The sequence below is a fragment of the Cebidichthys violaceus genome, unplaced genomic scaffold (assembly GCF_023349555.1).
Source record: "Cebidichthys violaceus isolate CVI_PGR_0920_01 unplaced genomic scaffold, fCebVio1.0.p SCAF_35, whole genome shotgun sequence".
Taxonomy (NCBI): domain Eukaryota; kingdom Metazoa; phylum Chordata; class Actinopteri; order Perciformes; family Stichaeidae; genus Cebidichthys; species Cebidichthys violaceus.
In genome coordinates, this window is record NW_027176539.1 from 50001 (window position 1) to 70331 (window position 20331).

The 20331-nt window shown below is 44.8% G+C and overlaps 2 protein-coding genes and 4 non-coding genes across 6 annotated transcripts; 1 reads left to right on the plus strand and 5 right to left on the minus strand.

The window, feature by feature from the left end:
- Positions 1–169: 169 nt before the first annotated feature.
- On the minus strand, positions 170–288 carry LOC137883938 (5S ribosomal RNA). Its single transcript, XR_011104679.1, has one exon. It is a non-coding gene; the product is annotated as a 5S ribosomal RNA (ribosomal RNA).
- Positions 289–881: 593 nt separating this feature from the next.
- Positions 882–1000, minus strand: LOC137883881 (5S ribosomal RNA). The gene has a single exon (XR_011104625.1). It is a non-coding gene; the product is annotated as a 5S ribosomal RNA (ribosomal RNA).
- Positions 1001–1592: 592 nt separating this feature from the next.
- On the minus strand, positions 1593–1711 carry LOC137883939 (5S ribosomal RNA). The gene has a single exon (XR_011104680.1). It is a non-coding gene; the product is annotated as a 5S ribosomal RNA (ribosomal RNA).
- A 591-nt stretch (positions 1712–2302) lies between these two features.
- Positions 2303–2421, minus strand: LOC137883866 (5S ribosomal RNA). Its single transcript, XR_011104611.1, has one exon. It is a non-coding gene; the product is annotated as a 5S ribosomal RNA (ribosomal RNA).
- A 1202-nt stretch (positions 2422–3623) lies between these two features.
- Positions 3624–14241, minus strand: tubgcp5 (tubulin gamma complex component 5). Its single transcript, XM_068725356.1, has 23 exons — positions 13865–14241; positions 13450–13503; positions 12750–12858; positions 12543–12639; positions 12374–12453; positions 11483–11618; positions 11274–11391; positions 11041–11130; positions 10833–10926; positions 10004–10256; positions 8951–9153; positions 8667–8782; positions 8321–8589; positions 7281–7479; positions 6836–7024; positions 6568–6750; positions 6243–6327; positions 5995–6115; positions 5736–5887; positions 5424–5549; positions 5240–5328; positions 4553–4653; positions 3624–4431 (listed from the first exon to the last, which is right to left on the minus strand). Exons 1-23 carry the CDS (start codon positions 13999–14001, stop codon positions 4385–4387), a joined length of 3048 nt encoding a protein of 1015 aa, XP_068581457.1. The 5' UTR covers positions 14002–14241; the 3' UTR covers positions 3624–4384.
- Positions 14242–15359: 1118 nt separating this feature from the next.
- chst7 (carbohydrate (N-acetylglucosamine 6-O) sulfotransferase 7) lies at positions 15360–19209 on the plus strand. The gene is made up of 2 exons (XM_068725426.1): positions 15360–16695; positions 18273–19209. Exon 1 carries the CDS (start codon positions 15418–15420, stop codon positions 16681–16683), a length of 1266 nt encoding a protein of 421 aa, XP_068581527.1. The 5' UTR covers positions 15360–15417; the 3' UTR covers positions 16684–16695; positions 18273–19209.
- Positions 19210–20331: the final 1122 nt, after the last annotated feature.

Consider the following 20331-nt stretch of genomic DNA (forward strand, 5'->3'; position numbering starts at 1 on the left):
AAGTTTATCGTCATTTTTGAAATAAACAATACGAAAAAGTAGCAAATCAGGATGTACTTTTTATCACTTCCATTGTGTGTACATCGCTGTACTGCTTTTCGTGTGTGCCTGTCGGTGTCCACGGAAGAAGCAGCAGTGTCCTCTGCAGGACAAAGAGTGGATAAATAAAAGCTTACAGCACCTGGTATTCCCAGGCGGTCTCCCATCCAAGTACTGACCAGGCCCGACCCTGCTTAGCTTCCGAGATCAGACGAGATCGGGCGTGTTCAGGGTGGTATGGCCGTAAGCGAAGATACAGCCCACCAAAGGGCCTTTTATAGACACTCATCAAAAACGTTATGGTATGTCATAAAAATGTCCAAAAAGTCACAATATGTTAAATAGTTCATGGTATAGAATGTCAGGAAAATGATAGAAAAGTCATAGTATAGTATGTCAAAACAAAAAGTTACAAATTTCAATAGTATAGAAAGTCATCAAAAACGTCTTGGTACAGTATGTCATAAAAATGTCCAAAAAGTCACAGTATATGTCATGAAATGAAAATATCAACAAAACGTCATAGTATGTAAAAAAAAAAAAAAAGAAAATATCGGGAAATCATTTCAAGTGTAAAATGTCCCCAAAAGTCACAGTGTAATAAGTCGTGAAAATGTATATATAAAAAAAAAAAGAAAAAAATGGAAAAAAAAATCATCCTATAGTACATCATAAGTTTATCGTCATTTTTGAAATAAACAATACGAAAAAGTAGCAAATCAGGATGTACTTTTTATCACTTCCATTGTGTGTACATCGCTGTACTGCTTTTCGTGTGTGCCTGTCGGTGTCCACGGAAGAAGCAGCAGTGTCCTCTGCAGGACAAAGAGTGGATAAATAAAAGCTTACAGCACCTGGTATTCCCAGGCGGTCTCCCATCCAAGTACTGACCAGGCCCGACTCTGCTTAGCTTCCGAGATCAGACGAGATCGGGCGTGTTCAGGGTGGTATGGCCGTAAGCGAAGACACAGCCCACCAAAGGGCCTTTTATAGACACTCATCAAAAACGTTATGGTACGTCATAAAAATGTCCAAAAAGTCACAATATGTTAAATAGTTCATGGTATAGAATGTCAGGAAAATGATAGAAAAGTCATAGTATAGTATGTCAAAACAAAAAGTTACAAATTTCAATAGTATAGAAAGTCATCAAAAACGTCTTGGTACAGTATGTCATAAAAATGTCCAAAAAGTCACAGTATATGTCATGAAATGAAAATATCAACAAAACGTCATAGTATGTAAAAAAAAAAAAAAAAAAAATATCGGGAAATCATTTCAAGTGTAAAATGTCCCCAAAAGTCACAGTGTAATAAGTCGTGAAAATGTATATATAAAAAAAAAAAAAAAAAATGAAAAAAAAAATCATCCTATAGTACATCATAAGTTTATCGTCATTTTTGAAATAAACAATACGAAAAAGTAGCAAATCAGGATGTACTTTTTACCACTTCCATTGTGTGTACATCGCTGTACTGCTTTTCGTGTGTGCCTGTCGGTGTCCACGGAAGAAGCAGCAGTGTCCTCTGCAGGACAAAGAGTGGATAAATAAAAGCTTACAGCACCTGGTATTCCCAGGCGGTCTCCCATCCAAGTACTGACCAGGCCCGACCCTGCTTAGCTTCCGAGATCAGACGAGATCGGGCGTGTTCAGGGTGGTATGGCCGTAAGCGAAGACACAGCCCACCAAAGGGCCTTTTATAGACACTCATCAAAAACGTTATGGTATGTCATAAAAATGTCCAAAAAGTCACAATATGTTAAATAGTTCATGGTATAGAATGTCAGGAAAATGATAGAAAAGTCATAGTATAGTATGTCAAAACAAAAAGTTACAAATTTCAATACTATAGAAAGTCATCAAAAACGTCTTGGTACAGTATGTCATAAAAATGTCCAAAAAGTCACAGTATATGTCATGAAATGAAAATATCAACAAAACGTCATAGTATGTAAAAAAAAAAAAAAAAAAATATCGGGAAATCATTTCAAGTGTAAAATGTCCCCAAAAGTCACAGTGTAATAAGTCGTGAAAATGTATATATAAAAAAAAAAAAAATAAATGAAAAAAAAAATCATCCTATAGTACATCATAAGTTTATCGTCATTTTTGAAATAAACAATACGAAAAAGTAGCAAATCAGGATGTACTTTTTACCACTTCCATTGTGTGTACATCGCTGTACTGCTTTTCGTGTGTGCCTGTCGGTGTCCACGGAAGAAGCAGCAGTGTCCTCTGCAGGACAAAGAGTGGATAAATAAAAGCTTACAGCACCTGGTATTCCCAGGCGGTCTCCCATCCAAGTACTGACCAGGCCCGACCCTGCTTAGCTTCCGAGATCAGACGAGATCGGGCGTGTTCAGGGTGGTATGGCCGTAAGCGAAGATACAGCCCACCAAAGGGCCTTTTATAGACACTCATCAAAAACGTTATGGTATGTCATAAAAATGTCCAAAAAGTCACAATATGTTAAATAGTTCATGGTATAGAATGTCAGGAAAATGATAGAAAAGTCATAGTATAGTATGTCAAAACAAAAAGTTACAAATTTCAATAGTATAGAAAGTCATCAAAAACGTCTTGGTACAGTATGTCATAAAAATGTCCAAAAAGTCACAGTATATGTCATGAAATGAAAATATCAACAAAACGTCATAGTATGTAAAAAAAAATAAAAAAAAAAATATCGGGAAATCATTTCAAGTGTAAAATGTCCCCAAAAGTCACAGTGTAATAAGTCGTGAAAATGTATATATATAAAAAAAAAAAAAAAAAAAAAAATGAAAAAAAAAAATCATCCTATAGTACATCATAAGTTTATCGTCATTTTTGAAATAAACAATACGAAAAAGTAGCAAATCAGGATGTACTTTTTACCACTTCCATTGTGTGTACATCGCTGTACTGCTTTTCGTGTGTGCCTGTCGGTGTCCACGGAAGAAGCAGCAGTGTCCTCTGCAGGACAAAGAGTGGATAAATAAAAGCTTACAGCACCTGGTATTCCCAGGCGGTCTCCCATCCAAGTACTGACCAGGCCCGACCCTGGTATGTCATAAAAATGTCCAAAAAGTCACAGTATATGTCATGAAATGAAAATATCAACAAAACGTCATAGTATGTTTAATAAAAAAAAATAAAAATAAAAAAAAGATCGGGAAATCATTTCAAGTGTAAAATGTCCCCAAAAGTCAGTGTAATAAGTCGTGAAAATGTATATAAAAAAAAAAAAATTAAAAAAATCATCGTAGAGTACATCATTAGCACACACACAGAGAGAGAGAGAGAGAGAGAGAGAGAGAGAGAGAGAGAGAGAGAGAGAGAGAGAGAAATGGGATGAGGTTCAACTTACAAAATAAAATTAAAAAAAACACACCCTTGTCAAAATACATGCCAAATACATTACCACAGACAAAATGTCCTTCGTTCCTTACCGTCTCATACAGACATCGATCTTGAGATCAAGATTTCTAAACAATCTGCTCTAATTGTTTTGCTGTTAACTCTAAATTAGTCAATTACAGTTTCAATACTAATATGAATACAACTTTATTATGTTACATCATGTGGAAAAACAACAACAACAATCATTGTGCAAGATTTATTGTGCTTCATATATACACATTATTAACAGCTCATAAAAGACACCTTTTTACAAAAAGTAACTTTTACAAATTTTAAATATAGAAGCTCACATTTGTTCACAAGCTGCTTTTTATGACTCCAGTCCTTTAATCAGGACTCATAATCCTCAGACACCACATGGTCCACGAACAGTCGGCGCAGACAGAGAGTGACGGCATACGTTACGCACCGTCGTCAGAGTGACGCCATGCGTTACGCACCGTCGTCAGAGTGACGCCATGCGTTACGCACCGTCGTCAGAGTGACGGCATGCGTTACGCACCGTCGTCAGAGTGACGCCATGCGTTACGCACCGTCGTCAGAGTGACGTCATGCGTTACGCACCGTCGTCAGAGTGACGCCATGCGTTACGCACCGTCGTCAGAGTGACGGCATGCGTTACGCACCGTCGTCAGAGTGACGCCATGCGTTACGCACCGTCGTCAGAGTGACGCCATGCGTTACGCACCGTCGTCAGAGTGACGCCATGCGTTACGCACCGTCGTCAGAGTGACGCCATGCGCTACGCACCGTCGTCAGAGTGACGCCATGCGTTACGCACCGTCGTCAGAGTGACGTCATGCGTTACGCACCGTCGTCAGAGTGACGTCATGCGTTACGCACCGTCGTCAGAGTGACGTCATGCGTTACGCACCGTCGTCAGAGTGACGGCATACGTTACGCACCGTGGTCAGAGTGACGCATCATCGTCAGAGTGGTTCCTCAGCACTGCTCAAAGCCGGCCATCAGAGACAGAGCCAGAGACTCCACTGAGACACAGAGAGACAGAAAAGGACTCATTGTTCATTATTCATGTCTGTGCATTAGGAGTAATACATATAATAAATAAAGATTTAGCAGATGATCAATGTGACGTATCATTTTACTCACAATGAGGGAAGGAGCCTCGACACACGGCCTTGTTGAGAATCGTCACGAGGAACATGTGACAGTTTTTGAAGTCGGATTCCATTTTATCAATGGACTCGATCCTGAAAGTGATTAAAAAAAATTTGAAAAATACAATATTTAGCTGCAAATACACAAGTGTGTGAATTTTTTTTACCACAATAATAATACAGCCTTGAGAGGAGGAGAGTTGAGATGGAGGCTAAGCTAACCCAGCTAGGACACTCCACTACCCAGCATGCATCCTGGCATGTCTGCTGTTTGGTAGCAGAACAAATAAGATGGATGAAAAGCAGCGGGAGGTTTGGTGACTGTTGAGCCCACATCTTCACAGAGACCTGGATCCATAGTGGTCCAGGATCAATACAGGACAGAGATCAGGACTCCGGTGGTACCAGAGGAGGCGGACTCTGTTCACACCATGATGCTTGGCGCTCAAACAGTCAGATCTGACGGACAACGTTGCGTTTTTAATGTGAAGATGTCGGCCATATTGTTTTTGTTGCTGCCGTTTACATTCCTGATGATGCTAATTTAAAAAAACGCACCACAGGAACGTTCTCCTGTTGGATTTGGTTGTTCATCCCTGTGTTGCATCATAACGACAATAAACGATGCGTAGATTCTTTTATTTCTCTTGAGTTTCTATTTAAAGATTCTCTCACTTACTTCCAGGCTCCGAATCCAGCATGCCACCGGTCAGAGAAGATCAGGACCAGGTTGAGAACCTTCATTATCGCCTCCTTCACAAAACTCACCTGAGAATAAAAAACACACAAAACAAAAAGCTCACCATACACCATGTATTTAACACCCAGCTCTTCAGGTAAACCTGGTCTCTGTGAGTGTTTACCTTCTCCCTCAGGAGGCAGCGGTCGTGAATGGTTGCCAAATATCTGTAGTGGATCTTGATCAGCTGGTCCAGGTCCTTGGCCTCCTGGACCTGGTGCTGGAACTCCAGTCCTGTACTGTGCAGGATCTGCAGAGAGACAACACAGAAAACGATCAAATTTAAACTTTTAAAAAGGAACACATAACGGGGTTTTAATCAAAACAGTCTCTTATTTTATCTGCAGAATGATGGAGAGATAGAACGTCGTATCAAACTATTAGTGAATAATGGTCTGAACATCTTCAGATGAACGGAGCTGTGAAGACTTCTCACCCTGGTCGTGATGTAGTTGTGGAGGCTGTTGACGAAGTGCATCAGTTTGACCCTCAGGAGACACATGCGGTGAATCTGCTGGTTGATCGGCTCTCTGAGCTTCACGTCCTCAGCCGGAGCTCCCTCCAGCTTCTTAGCGACGTCGGTGAAATCTAGAAGAAACAAAAAAAAAAAAAAAAAAAATCGAAGCCGTTCTCCTCCACGTAAACTACCGGGAGCTGTATTCCGGTAAGCGTACGACGCCGACGTGATCTCGTACCGCCGAACCGAAGGGTGTCCAGACTGTATTTGGCCCATTTGATCTGCAGCAGTAGCAGGAACACCTGGTTGTAGATCTTCTGACACTCGGAGCTGATCACGATGTCGACCGGCCAGGGAACCTGAGGAGAGCAGAAGAAGAAATGAACACGAACAATCAGCTGTTCTATGGAAGCCTCATTCATCCTGGACCTATAAAACTATAACTGACAAACTAAAGAATAAAACTGAAAACGCAGAGAGTCAAACCTTGTAGCCCAGAGTCAGAACCTCAAGGTTATTCACAGGATGTTTCTTCCTGGCAGCGTCGATGGGCTCCAAGAAGATCGACAATCTGTCAAGATATAAAGTGATGGAGGTTCAAATAACGGCCGCGTTTCAAATCATCTAAAAATAAAAGAACCATCTAATCATAGATAAAGATAAGATAAAGAGATAAAAAAAATAGATATTTGTAAATATGGATGATGCACAAAGATGGAGATGGTTGTTTACATGTGAAACACAAATGTTTACCACAGAAATAAACGACATGAACATAAGACCGCCTCTCTCTCACGAACACATGCGGTACCTGCTGCTGTCCTCCGGGTGGCGCTGTCCCACGGCCTCCTGCAGCTGCCCGTTGAGGAAGGACAGCTGCTGCCAGCTCTCCTTCTCCTGCACCTTGTCAAAGATGGCCGTGTAGAAGTCGTACATGGTGTCTCCAGCTTCCAGTAGGAAGTAGTTCCTCATGGCCTGCAGGTATCCCAGCAGCCTGAGGAGACACGGGGGAACTCGCATTACCCGCATGGTGCAACAGAAAAACACTAACTGGTGCATAACGGAGGAGTGAGTCTCACCGGTAGTCTTTCTTCAGAGTCCTCATGAGGTTCCCGCAGCACTCGACGTACCTCCTCTCGATGTGCGGGTAGAGGCAGGAGCGCAGCGTGAGCTCGAAGGTCTGACAGGTGACCGACTGTGACGATCGGTCCACCGTGAAGTCGCCGCCGGAGAAACGCTCGTGGAAGTCGCTCTGCTCCAAGTACAGCCTGAGAGGAGACACCGAGCGGAGCGACGGAATATATTAATATCTATAATCCCTCTGGAATCTTTGGACAGTGGCGCTTTGAGAGATTACAAATGCAGCATTAAATAATGACGGCTGAGTTTGAACTGAGAGGATAACAGCTTGGGGATTACAAAAGTGCTTTTTGTTTTCACATTCTAGCATTTTGATGTTCTTCATCGTTTATTAACGTCAGTCTGAGGAGTCATCTGTAACATGAATGCAGTTTAACCGTTTACCGGGCAAAGTTGATGGCCAGCAGCGGATCGTGCACGTCCTCGATCTCCAGGTGCTGCGAGATGATGGACTGCATCTTGATCAGGCTCCTCCTGGTGGCCTGCTGCTCGGTGACCGTGTCCGCGGGGGACTCGTCTCGGCTGCAGAGACGCGACTGAACCGACTCCAGAAACAGAGTGTAGAGACTCTTCCTCTCTGCATCTGCAACGCAACACGTTGATCAACGGATGCAGCAACGCTCATCTGATTAGTGAAAAACACTTAAAAACTAAACTGGTTTAGGATGGATTACTGAGCAGACTTCCAGGCACAAGGCCCCAAAGAGTCAGAGGCCCAAAGAGTCAGAGGCCCAAAGAGTCAGCGGCCCAAAGAGTCAGAGAGACAAAGAGTCAGAGGCCCAAAGAGTCAGAGGCCCAAAGAGTCAGCGGCCCAAAGAGTCAGAGAGACAAAGAGTCAGAGAGACAAAGAGTCAGAGAGACAAAGAGTCAGAGACACAAAGAGTCAGAGGCTCAAAGAGTCAGAGACACAAAGAGTCAGAGACCCAAAGAGTCAGAGGCCCAAAGAGTCAGAGGCTCAAAGAGTCAGAGGCCCAAAGAGTCAGAGACACAAAGAGTCAGAGAGACAAAGAGTCAGAGAGACAAAGAGTCAGAGGCCCAAAGAGTCAGAGGCCCAAAGAGTCAGAGGCCCAAAGAGTCAGAGACACAAAGAGTCAGAGACACAAAGAGTCAGAGGTCCAAAGAGTCAGAGGCCCAAAGAGTCAAAGACACAAAGAGTCAGAGACCCAAAGAGTCAGAGGCTCAAATAGTCAGAGGCCCAAAGAGTCAGAGACACAAAGAGTCAGAGACACAAAGAGTCAGAGGCCCAAAGAGTCAGAGGCCCAAAGAGTCAGAGACACAAAGAGTCAGAGACACAAAGAGTCAGAGGCCCAAAGAGTCAGAGTGTCTGTCTTGCTCCTATGTAGACGAGGTGGTGGGGCCTTTTCCACGTCTTGGCCCTGGGGCCCATTGTCTCACAATCCGTGCGCAGAGACGCAAACACTGACCTCTGGAGGATCTCTCAGACTGCTCGGTCTCCTTGCAGTCCAGATTTTTGAGCAGCTGCATGGACTTGCCGGCCATGATGATCTGCTTGAGCACGGGTTTGAGGAAGGACACCATGGTGAGCTGCCTGTTGCTGGAGCCCTGATCTCCTCCGGAGCTCCCGCTGGCCGCGTCGTTCAGCTTCTCCTCGTTCTCCACCGTCTCCGACACGCTGTACAGAGTGTAGGTGGCGTACCAGAAGTCCCTGTGGTTCACCGGGACGTCCTTGTTCCTGAGCGGGACGAAGAAGAGTCACTGTTGAGGAAGCAGCCACCGGGACGCGTTCGTTCATCAGTCTCTGCCATGTACCTCTGGATGATGAACTCTTTGGCCGGATCAAACAGGTGGCCGTGAACAATCCACTCGTCCACAATCTCCAGATAAGGTCGGACCGTCTCCGTCCACAGGGAAAATAACAAGGCCACCTGGAAGGGAAGAGGACGCAGGAATGATCACACATAATACAGACCCTTTGTGAATTCACTGAGTCTTAACAGGAGAACCAGCACTCATCTACTGTAGCAGAACACTGACTACGATCCCTTTAGATAGACGGTTACTTTATTCATCATTAATCATAATTTAGCTCTCACCGCCTGCTCCGACGCCTCCCCGGCGCTGTCGTACTCTATGATAGCTTTGTACAGGGTGTTGAGCAGGTGAGAGGCCCGCACCACATTCGGGGTCTCGGGGGGCACCTCGGCGACCCCGGTGCAGAACACTTTGTGCAGCACTTTGATCTGAGCCAAGTGAGGGTTGAGTCGCTCCAGAACCGCAGACAGGGTCACCGTCTCATCTGCGGGAGGACGCATCAAACACCGGCTGACATGAGAAATAAATCATTCACGAACCAAATCCAATACAAACCAGGACAGAGAGCAGCTGGTGGTCACATGTTACACTCGTTCCGTCTTCACATTTTATGATTCATGACACCAATAAGTTCTGGTTTCATATTTATCTTCTAGAGAGAAACGGTGTTGTTTGCAGAAAGCGTAAAGGTTGGATTATTTAAGCCTCGTTCAACATGATTATTCTGAAGCTTAACATCCAAACCAAATTCTAACATCACAAAAATAGATTACAGAAAATAAATTAGTTAATAAAAACAAATAAATATACGACTATAAAAATAAAAATATTCTATCAGTAAAAATGGGTTTATTCCAGGAGGCAACCTCCGGTTCTTTAAAGTGAAGTCAAAGCTTCATGTCTTAAAGCTGCATTCTCTAGTGTCCACCAGGGGGCGACTCCTCTGGTTGTATAGAAGTCTAGTCTAAAATGACTCTACTTCTCTCTTGATTTATTCCCTCAGTAAACATTGTAAACATGAGTTTATGGTCTCAATCTCTAGTTTCAAGTCTTCTTCAATACAGCATGATGTTCATTTAGTACATTATGGTCCAATTAGGGTCAAACAGACCATAAAGCAGGGGATGCTTTAGGGGCGGGGCTACACGCTGATTGACAGGTCTCTACTTCCAAACACCAAAGAGAGACGTTGGATTTGTTTCATCTAGTTTTTTTGTTTGTTTTATAAGATCACCTGTGTTGTGATCCCAGCGTCGGTATTTCAGAGTTAAATCATCCTATCAAGAGTTACCCAAATATTTCAACCCCCCCCCCACAAACCCACTTGCACTTGCCGTTGCATATGATCTCCCTCTCGATGGTGGTGAGCTCCTCTTTGAAGCCGGTGAAGTACTTGTTGAGCGCCCACACAAAGGCCTGGTAGGTCCTGAAGGGGGGCTCAGAGCCCTTCTTGGAGCCGTGGGAGGAACCGGAGCCCGGCGGGCTCGGCTCCGAGCTGTGACCCGTCACCTCGTCGATGAACCTCTGCAGCCTGAACACCGCCTGGCCGAACACAGAGATGTGCTCCAGGACGGAGCGCAGACAGTTCTGAGGCACAAAGAGAGAGAGAGCGAGCGAGTGAGTGAGTGAGTGAGTGAGTGAGTGAGAGAGAGACAGAGAGTGAGAGAGAGTGAGAGAGAGTGAGAGAGAGACAGAGAGTGAGAGAGAGTGAGAGAGAGACAGAGAGTGAGAGAGAGAGAGACAGCGAGAGAGAGAGAGACCGAGACAAAGAGAGAGACAGACAGAGAGAGAGAGAGACAGCGAGAGAGAGACAGACAGAGACAAAGAGAGAGACAGACCGAGACAAAGAGAGACAGCAAGAGAGACAGACAGAGAGAAAGAGACAGCGAGAGAGAGAGACAGACCGAGACAAAGAGAGAGACAGACAGAGAGAGAGAGAGACAGCGAGAGAGAGACAGACAGAGACAGCGAGAGAGACAGACCGAGACAAAGAGAGACAGCAAGAGAGACAGACAGAGAGAAAGAGACAGCGAGAGAGAGAGAGACAGACCGAGACAAAGAGAGAGACAGACAGAGAGAGAGAGCGACAGCGAGAGAGAGACAGACAGAGACAGCGAGAGAGACAGACCGAGACAAAGAGAGACAGCAAGAGGTTCTACTTACACTGGTCAGGTGAGTCACCACCACGTTGTTCCTGACCGACACTTTCCCATCGTGGTGTTGGAATATGAAGTGTTTCTTAACTCCAGAGAGAAGCCTGCAACACGACAACATCGAGGCGTCACTACGAGTCTGACGGAGAAAACGTCCTCTTAAAGCCAACAAGGACCCGTGTGTTAATTATGGGTTATTAAACATGACTTCATCTCACCACAACGTCTCCCGTATCACTTGGGTCTCGGTGACAAAGGCCTTTTCTTCGGGCAGATACAATGGATCAGTGTTGTACAGGTGCTGATCCCTGAGGAGAGAGTCATATTATGAGATAAAGCTGTATTTTATTTCATTTACTAAAAAAAGAAAAAGACTATAAAAGAGACTATTTGGCCTTTTGTCTATTTGACCTCCCCCGACTCCGTCTACATATCCTTTATGGTTGCTTACCACACGTTGAGCAGGTTGGAGTGCAGATGTAAGCTGTGAGGGAAGCGAGGAGCATGAGCCACCCAGTACGGAGTCACCACATGCTGCTCCAGCCAGACCCGGGCATCTGGCTCCCCCACTGGAGACAAAAGACACAAAAGACACAAGGACACAAAGTTAGCTTCTCTGCAGACGCTCGTGCGACGACGCTCGCGTGAATCCGTCCTCACCTTTCCAGGTAACTGGGACCGTCTTGTTGTTGTTGTCCTGGTCCTCCTGAGGCGTTCTGTCACACTGGATCCCAGAGTCCTCTCTGCTGATTGGCTGCTGGCTGTCGTCGTCCTCGCTCTCCTCCTCAGACCAGTCCTAAAAAAAAAAAAAAAAGAGTCAGAACGGATTAAGATAAAAATCTAAAACTAGATGAGAGGACGGCTTTATTTCTGCTGGATTGCTTTACATTCTCTAAATGGAGCATAATGTACTAAATGAACATCATGCTGTATTGAAGAAGACTGTAAACTAAAGATTGAGACCATAAACTCATGTTTACAATGTTTACTGAGGGAATAAATCAAGAGAGAAGTAGAGTCATTTTAGACTAGACTTCTATACAACCAGAGGAGTCGCCCCCTGATGGACACTAGAGAGAATGCAGCTTTAACACACAAAGCTTTGACTTCACTTTAAAGATCCGGAGGTTTCCGCCTCACTATAACGTTATCATGATGTGTTCACATGTAATCTGTAAAATGTAGTTTTGGTGATAAACTTGAATAAATCCAGTAGTTTGAAGATGTTTTCACATGAATATAAAACAGATATTAGAGATGAATTATGAGCCGTTTAATTTCCTAACCTAGTTGTTTGAATTGTGTGTTTTTATGCAAGTCAACACTAAAGATGACTTAGACAAAGTAAAACTAAAGAGTTGATCATTATGAATGCATACTTTAGTTCATAGGTCGATTAGAAATGGACTGAAGTGAGATGAACAGAGTGAAAACTTCATCTTATTGGATAAAAAAAAAAAAAAAAAAAAAAAAGATATTGAAGAAATGCATAATTTGCAGTTGAAAATAGGAACTAAATCCTAATGTGTCGCTTGTTTATGTTTTACTCACCGGAGTGTCTGGGTACGGTCCAATGTCTACGTCTTCACCCTCCATCAGATACCCAGCCCAGTCAAAGCTGTCCTCTTCCTCTGCAGACACAACATGAAGCCACAATGATTAACATGGACACGTAAGTGTTTTACCAAGAGTTTGACCAAGTTGAACTAACTTCACTCACCGGCCTCCTTCACTCTGGGTCTCTCAGTGAAGTCTGTGTTTAAGGGCGACTCCGATAAGAAGAGCAGCAGAGACAGAACGCTGTAGTGTGCATCGCTCTGCAGAACAAAAACACATAAAAAAACACGTCTGGATATTGTATTTAATATGTATTTAATAAGTCTCGTCTGTTGTGGGTCGGGTGAGAGTGTTTCTATTGGTCACGGACCTTCGTTCCCTCTGTATGAGGTAACGGTGAGTTCAGGAACTCCTCAGTCAGCCTCTTCCAGCTCTCTGCTTTACTCACGTCTGAGTGGACCATGAGCTTCTCATAGATACTGGAAAAATACATCAAATATATAAATATAATGATAAACATGCAGTTAAACTACAGTGCCATTCATAACTGAACATTATTATCTTTGTACAGGCAGAAAACATGTAGACTCCACCAATAATTCATGTAGTAACATATATATATATATATATATATATATATATATATATATATATATATATATAGATATAGCTATATATCTATATGTATATATATATATATATATATATATATATATATCTATATATATATAGCTATATCTATATATATATATATATATATATAGCTATATATATATATATATAAATAAATATATATATAAATATATATATATATATAGATAGATATATAGATAGATAGATAAATAGAGACAGACAGACAGAGTCAGAGAGAGAAGGGGGGACAGAAAGAGACAGAGAGAGAGAGAGAGAGAGAGAGAGAGAGAGAGAGAGAGAGAGAGAGAGAGAGAGAGCGAGAGAGAGAGAGACAGAGTCAGAGAGAGACAGAGAGAGATAAAATAACAGTTATGTCTCCCTTTAAATGACAAAGACAGTCGTCAGTGTAAGAAACCAGAACTACTAGACTCACTCACCCATTTATACTGCGTTGGACTTTATGACTGTCGACGTCCAAGTAACGATGAAACCTGTCAAGAAAGAAAAAGACACTCTTACTATGCTATTAGCTTAGAGACTCTGTCTGTCTGTCGCTGTGTCTCTATATACCTGTCTCTCTCTGTGTCTCTATGCATCTGTCTCTCTCTCTCTCTCTCTCTCTGTCTCTATGCATCTGTCTCTCTCTCTCTGTCTCTATGCATCTGTCTCTCTCTCTGTCTCTATGAATCTGTCTGTAAGTCTGTCTCTCGCTGTGTCTCTATATACCGGTCTCTCTGTCTGTCTGTCTCTCGCTGTGTCTCTATATACCTGTCTCTCTCTGTGTCTGCCTCTAAGCTTACTAGCATCACACTGTTAGCACGTTAGCATCCGACAAGCTAGCTACTCCCCCACCTGAAATTCGACCAGACGAACTTCTGCGCCAGCTGAAAGTTCGCCTGGTCCTCCTCGTCCCCCACCCCGCCGATGCATTTGATCAGCTTCTTCGTTTCTCTCTCCGTCTCCTTTTCGAAAGCGGTCCAGTGAGCCATGTTGATGTTGACAGTGGTGCTGCGGTTAGTTGACAGCTAGCTAGCTTGGACGTTAGCTACATCTAGCTACATGTAGTTACATGTAAGCTATCTGTCAGTCAGTGTTGATGTCGGCCTGGTGATGATTCTTCGAGCTACAGAGCTAGCATGAACAACAACATGTTAGATGACGCCATGTTATTGCAATTGGCACGAGTGTTTTTAGCGATGTTTGGCGCGGCGTTTTTCTTCTTCTTCTTCTTTCAGTTAATTGACGGACTACAAACAAACGTTTACGGTGCATGTCGCCATCTACTGTACCGGAAGTGTGTAACATCATGACTTTTATGACAGTTATCATTTAATAAACACAATAATAATGTTATTTATTAATAAAATAATAACAAACAAACAAACAAAAACTTAATATATAAGTTATATTCTGGATATTAAATCGGTTTGCCTCCCAAGCAACAAATGAGGGGAAGAATGCGCATGCGCGACATCAAAATAAAGTTTACAAAATATATTTTTTTAATTTACATGTGAAAGTTCGTGTTTAAAACTGTACATTTAGGACAGCCAGCACGTTTTATGTCTATAGTGACACGAATACATCGCCGACACGCACTGTTCATAGAAAAACACTAATTTGGAAGTGAAGCTCCCATAATCCATTGCGCTACTCCAGCAGCGTTACGGCAGGTAGTAGCCGTTGGCTACTCCTCCTATAAAGGCTCTTTGAGATTTCCACTCTAACGGTGCTAAATTCGAAGTTTCGTTTTACAAATAAATAAGTAAAAAGTGCTAAAAAAAAAGTAAAAACTACACATTTTAAAACGGTTTTATAAAGATTATAGCAAGGTTACGGCAGGTAGTAGCCGTTGGATCCTCCTCCCCTTTAAGGCTCTTCGACATTTCGAATTAAACGGAACTTTTATAGACAGACAGACAGACGGATAGACAGATAGATACTTTATTAATCCCGCAAGGAGACATTTTTTTCGCTACAGCAGCATTTAAGAAACAGGTAAATAAAATAACGGAGTAAATATATTAAATATAAAAATGAAAATATAAAAATGCACAATATATACAATGAAATAGAATAATATTTAAATGAATTGACAAACAAAACAGTGCAAATTTAACCAAACAACAAACAACTGTTGATGACTTGTTTAACAAAGAAATAACTACAAACTACACATTTCTTAACGCCTGTTGTGACAATTACACCATCGTGTATTTCACTGTAAACATGAAAATAAAATAATTGGCTGTTTTTACTTTAAATGGGCGTGGCTACCCACCCCCACTCCCGCGCGCACACACAGACACACACACACACATAACTTTACTGTAGTTCCGAGGCGGAGCTCACAAAGCGCTGCAGACCCTCCAGAGCAGCAGCTAGTCAGCTAGCTAGGAGAGGAAATGAAGAGGAGGTTACATAAGAAATACTTGGTTTTGATCCTGGCATACACGGGTTTGCTCCTGCTAATCCCGTACGTGTTAGATTACCGGGACAAATCCGTGCAGGGCGCTAAACACGGACTGCAGCAACAACAGCCAAGATGCCCCGATTTGGAGAACACCGTGGCGCTGCTGTGGGATAATAACGGTTACCGAGTTAACGGCAGCGAGGAGCACGCCGTCAACCGGAGCCAGTCTCGGATAAACATCTACTTGCATGCCACCTGGAGGACCGGCTCCTCGTTCCTCGGGGAGTTGTTTAACCAGCACCCGGACGCGTTCTACCTGTACGAGCCGATGTGGCACATATGGCAGGCTCTGTACCCGGGGGACGCGGGCAGCCTGCAGGGCGCGGTGCGGGACATGATGAACGCGCTGTACCGCTGCGACTTCTCCGTGCTCAAGCTGTACGCCGGCTCGCAGAACATCACCACGTCCTTCATCTTCGGCTGGAAGATGAACAAGGTGATCTGCTCGGAGCCGATGTGCGACGCGCACAAGCGGCACGAGATCGGGCTGGTGAGGGAGGACCGGTGCGCAAAGTGCCCAAAGCGGGACATCAGGGACCTGGAGAGGGAGTGTAAGAAGTACCCGGTGATGGTGATCAAAGGGGTGCGCGTGTTGGACCTGAGCACGCTGGTGCCTCTGATGAGAGACCCGGCGGTAAACCTCCAGATCGTCCAGCTCTTCAGGGACCCGAGGGCCGTCCACAACTCCCGCCTGAAGTCCAAGCAGGCCCTGGTGAAGGAGAGCATCCAGGTGCTGCGGAGCAAGAAGCAAACCGACAAGTACAAGCGGCTCCTCGTGCCGAGCAACCGGGTGAACCGGGCCGAGAGCTACGTCTCCAGCGCCATGGAGCTCATCTGCGACAACTGGCTCGGGGATATGATGCTGGTGGCGAACGCGCCCCCCTGGTTGAGGAGGAACTACCTGCGCGTCCGCTACGAGGACCTAGTGCTGCACCCGATGGAGGAGCTCCAGAGGCTGCTCCGCTTCGCCAACCTCTCCAGCTCCCCGGCTCTGGAGAAGTTTGCGCTGAACATGACGCACGGCCAGGGCTACTCCTCGGACAGGCCGTTCCTGATCTCCTCCAGGGACGCAAAAGAGGCGATATACGCCTGGAGGGAGAGGCTCAGCGTGGAGCAGATACATCAGGTGGAGGCCTACTGCAGCGAGGTCATGAGGCAGCTCGGCTATGAGAAGAGCGGCGGGGACAAAACGCCATGAGGACGAGCCGAGGTGAGAGCGCGCACTTCACACTTAACCAGCAAGCAGGGTGTTTAGATAAAGCTGCAGATCGTAATCATGTGTTTAAACCTCCACTGCTGTCAGAGCAGGAAGTTGGTGGTTTAACAGAAACCGTCCTCCAGGCTGCTGCTGCTTCGTAGCTGATCCCTGACCTCTGACCTCCCTCTCGCAGATGCAAATTGAGAACAGAGCCTTCCATGTGTGACACTGTACTGTTGCAGGCTGTTTTCACTGTGTGTGTGTGTGTGTGTGTGTGTGTGTGTGTGTGTGTGTGTGTGTGTGTGTGTGTGTGTGTGTGTGGGGTGTTTCTGTGTGCAACTGACAAGTGTGAAGTGGAATCTTGCAGCCTGCAGTTCACGCAGGCTGCAAAATGTTAGGACATCATAACAAGATAAGTGAAGTTTTTCTGTTGAGAAACCACTGCAGACACATTGATGATGTCATAGAACATGTCCGGTTGTTTCATTTGATTGAATATGATTTTGCTGACAGAGCCATTATCAATCTGCTATCTGTTGTTCAGATAATAATGGGACTCTGCTCTCGCGTTGCAACGACTCAACCTATGAATGTGTCACAGTGTTCCTGTTTCCTTCTGGTGTTAACATTAAAGGAAGCCCATTTATTAAAAAAAAAAAAATGTTTTGATAATTCCAGGAACAGGTTGACTCCACTGAAACAGATTTTTTGTATCCGTCAGAGCGAGACAGAACGGTTTCTCTCTCCTGATGCTGTTTAATAGAGGCTTCATTGTTTTCCTCCCTGGCAGTGCTGAGTCCTCTCATTGATGGGGGGCAGGGGTGGGGGGCGGGCGGTCTGGCAGCGAGTCTTTGGACCTCAGACTCTGCTGTCAAGAAGGGGGTTATTGTGTGCGGCTGTCCATGACGGGACAGAGCTCCCCGAGTCACCAGCAGCAGCTGGGCACCAAGTAGAAACAGGGTGGAGGCCGCCTGGTCTCTCTGCCACCACCCTGAGTCTAGCACTGATGGACATGGACGGGTTACTGAACAGAGCCACTGGGCACAGGGCTCAGGGGCTCAAAGTGTCGGGCCCCCTGCACAATGTCACTCAGATAGACACCAACCAACCAGGGAGAGACTCAAAATGACTACAAAGAGACACAAAAGGATATAATGTAACCACAACAACTACAAAGAGACACAAAAGGATACAATGTAACCACAACAACTACAAAGAGACACGAAAGGATACAATGTAACCACAACAACTACAAAGAGACACAAAGACTACAAATAAACACAAAACAACCACACATTAACTAAAACAACTACAAAGAGACACAAAATGATTACCAAAAGAGTCTAAACAACTCTAAAGTCCGTTTGGTTTGCTGCTATGTAGGCGGTGGTGGGGCCTGTTGCATGTCTGTACCCGGGGGCCCGTTGTCTCATGATCCGCCCCTGCTGATAGAGATGTAGATGGAGCTCATGAGCATTATTAATCCTATTGCGGAGGTCCTTATGCTCTGTGTCTGTTTCAGTGAGCAGCTGTAATCCATAACTTACAGGTTTATATTTAATCCCCCCCCCCCCCCCTCTCTCTTCCAGGGGCCCGGTATTTCTACGCTGTGGGTGAAAGGTGGGACAAGAAAACGAGCGGCTGGAATGTGGTCCGCTGGGAGCTGGGGAGCTCTCGGCTGGTTTTCCTTCAGCCGAGGAGGGTCGGCGAACTGGAGAAAACCCAAGAGGACGAGAGCAGCCAATCACAGACAGATGAATTTAAAAAAACAGGGGGGGGGGGGGGGGGGGGGGGGGGGAGAGAGAGAAAGCATCTTATATTTGTACAGTGTGTTTAACACCAGCAGGGGAAACCAAAACACAGAGACACGGCCGGATTGTGGCCGGTCTCCATCCTTCTGTCCTTTTTTTAGTAGCACTAATCCCTCCTCGCGTCCCCTGCAGGCGAGTGCCAACAAGAAGCCTGAGACGGGTCATTTTTATTTATTTTGTAGGGAGGTCAACTTCCCGGCTCCAGGGCGGCAGCGTCAGGCTCGCTCGCTCGCTCGCTCGCTCGCTCGCTCCCCCCCCCCCGCGCGGCTCATCCGTCCAGCGTACGACTAGCAGTCGACGTAAAGGTCCGAGACAAGAAACTACAGTATTTTCTGGAGTAGAGGGCCTGACTGAGGAACCGTTGTTCCACCCCGCTGGCCCCTCAGGAATCCAGACAGCTGCAGCGCCCAACTGACAAAACACTCGCATGGGTGTGAAATGTTCTAATATGTCCTTTTTGGAGAGGTGCTTCTCCCAACCAGTGTCTTTTTTTTTTTTTTAGCAACAGATGGTACTGATTCATTGTGTGTTTATAGTTGTTTTGTTTTAGTCTAAAATACTATAAAATGCTGCGACATCCCTCCGGAGGCCACCAGCATCCAAGTGTTCAACTTTAGAAGTTGGTTCTGTAAGAGAGAAGTACTCTCGTCAGAGAAAGAAATAACCTTTTTAAGATTATTTAAACTGACCTCAATAAAGACTAAAGAGAAACATGTGTGCGAGTGAAAAGTCATTAACAGTGAAGAGACAGTAGTGATGTTCTGTAGTGTGTCAGCATGAGGTTCTACTGCAGTAGATGAGGTTAACCTGAAAGAAGTCAAACCTCCTTTTTAAAACGGCGTCTTGGACTAAAATGAAACGACGGAGAGCCGCGGCTCGTAATTTGATGATTTTTATTCACATGTTGACATGCAGAACATGGTGAGTAGAACCAGGCAGCCAGCTGCTGCGGGAAACAACAACAACAACAACAACAACAGGTGCACACATTACCAGCTGAGCTACATCTCCTCTTCGTCAGGCAGAGAGACACGTGAAGCCAGCGGGACGACAGTCTGCAGATGAAGGTTATACGAGAGTCCTCTGCTTGAGGTAAAGTGCCAAACTCTGCAGTCCACCAGAGAAGTCCACCATGCTCATCTCCAGGAAATGCTCTTTATGCTGTTTGTTTTTTCTGCACTTGTGGTTTTTTTTGCAGGAAACTGAGGAAATTCTCCACCAAACAAAAAAAAAACCAAACAATCACAGTTTCAGTTCTGTTATTTTTTTTAAACCACATGATCTTAAGAGACGCGTCGACGAATAGAAACGCCTTGTTGAGACACAAGAAGTTGAAATGCAGATGAAGCTTCAGACCTCTCTCTCCAGAATTTAAATGAGCCTCACAGCGTCACAGCTTGGCAACCGCTCACATGACTGGATTCAGTTCCTCTTTAGAGGGGTCCCCCCCCCCACACCCCCCACAGTGAGCCATAAAAAAAACACCCTGTGTGGGGCTCCTCCCGTTACACAATCCTGCCTCTTCACACCTCCCCTCATGTACTCGTACATTAATGCAGCGGCCACTTGTGAACGTGTGAACTCTGGAGCGGAACACAAGAAGGTGACTGCGTGCCGTGGGGTGAATTAAAAAAAAAAAAAAAAAGAAAGAAAGAAAGTTCTAGACGTGGTGAAAGAAGCACAGAGGAAAGACTTCCTCCTCATCCTCCTCATCCTCACGGCCCCGTAAACCCAAAAGTCCAGCCAGTTCATACGCCGCTATTTACATTTATAGAAGAAGAGAGAAATAAATGAGAGGCTCATAATCAAGGAACTCCCTTCAAACTGTGACGATGCA

Bases quoted from the DNA above. Each gene is read 5' to 3' on its own strand.
- tubgcp5 (XM_068725356.1), bottom strand. From the start codon at position 14,001: ATGGCTCACTGGACCGCTTTCGAAAAGGAGACGGAGAGAGAAACGAAG. The intron at 12,859-13,449 runs GTGAGTGAGTCT...GTATTTTTCCAG, and splicing joins GTCCAACGCAGTATAAATGG to TATCTATGAGAAGCTCATGG. The intron at 11,619-12,373 runs GTGAGTAAAACA...TTTTTTTTTTAG, and splicing joins GACCGTACCCAGACACTCCG to GACTGGTCTGAGGAGGAGAG.
- chst7 (XM_068725426.1), top strand. From the start codon at position 15,418: ATGAAGAGGAGGTTACATAAGAAATACTTGGTTTTGATCCTGGCATAC.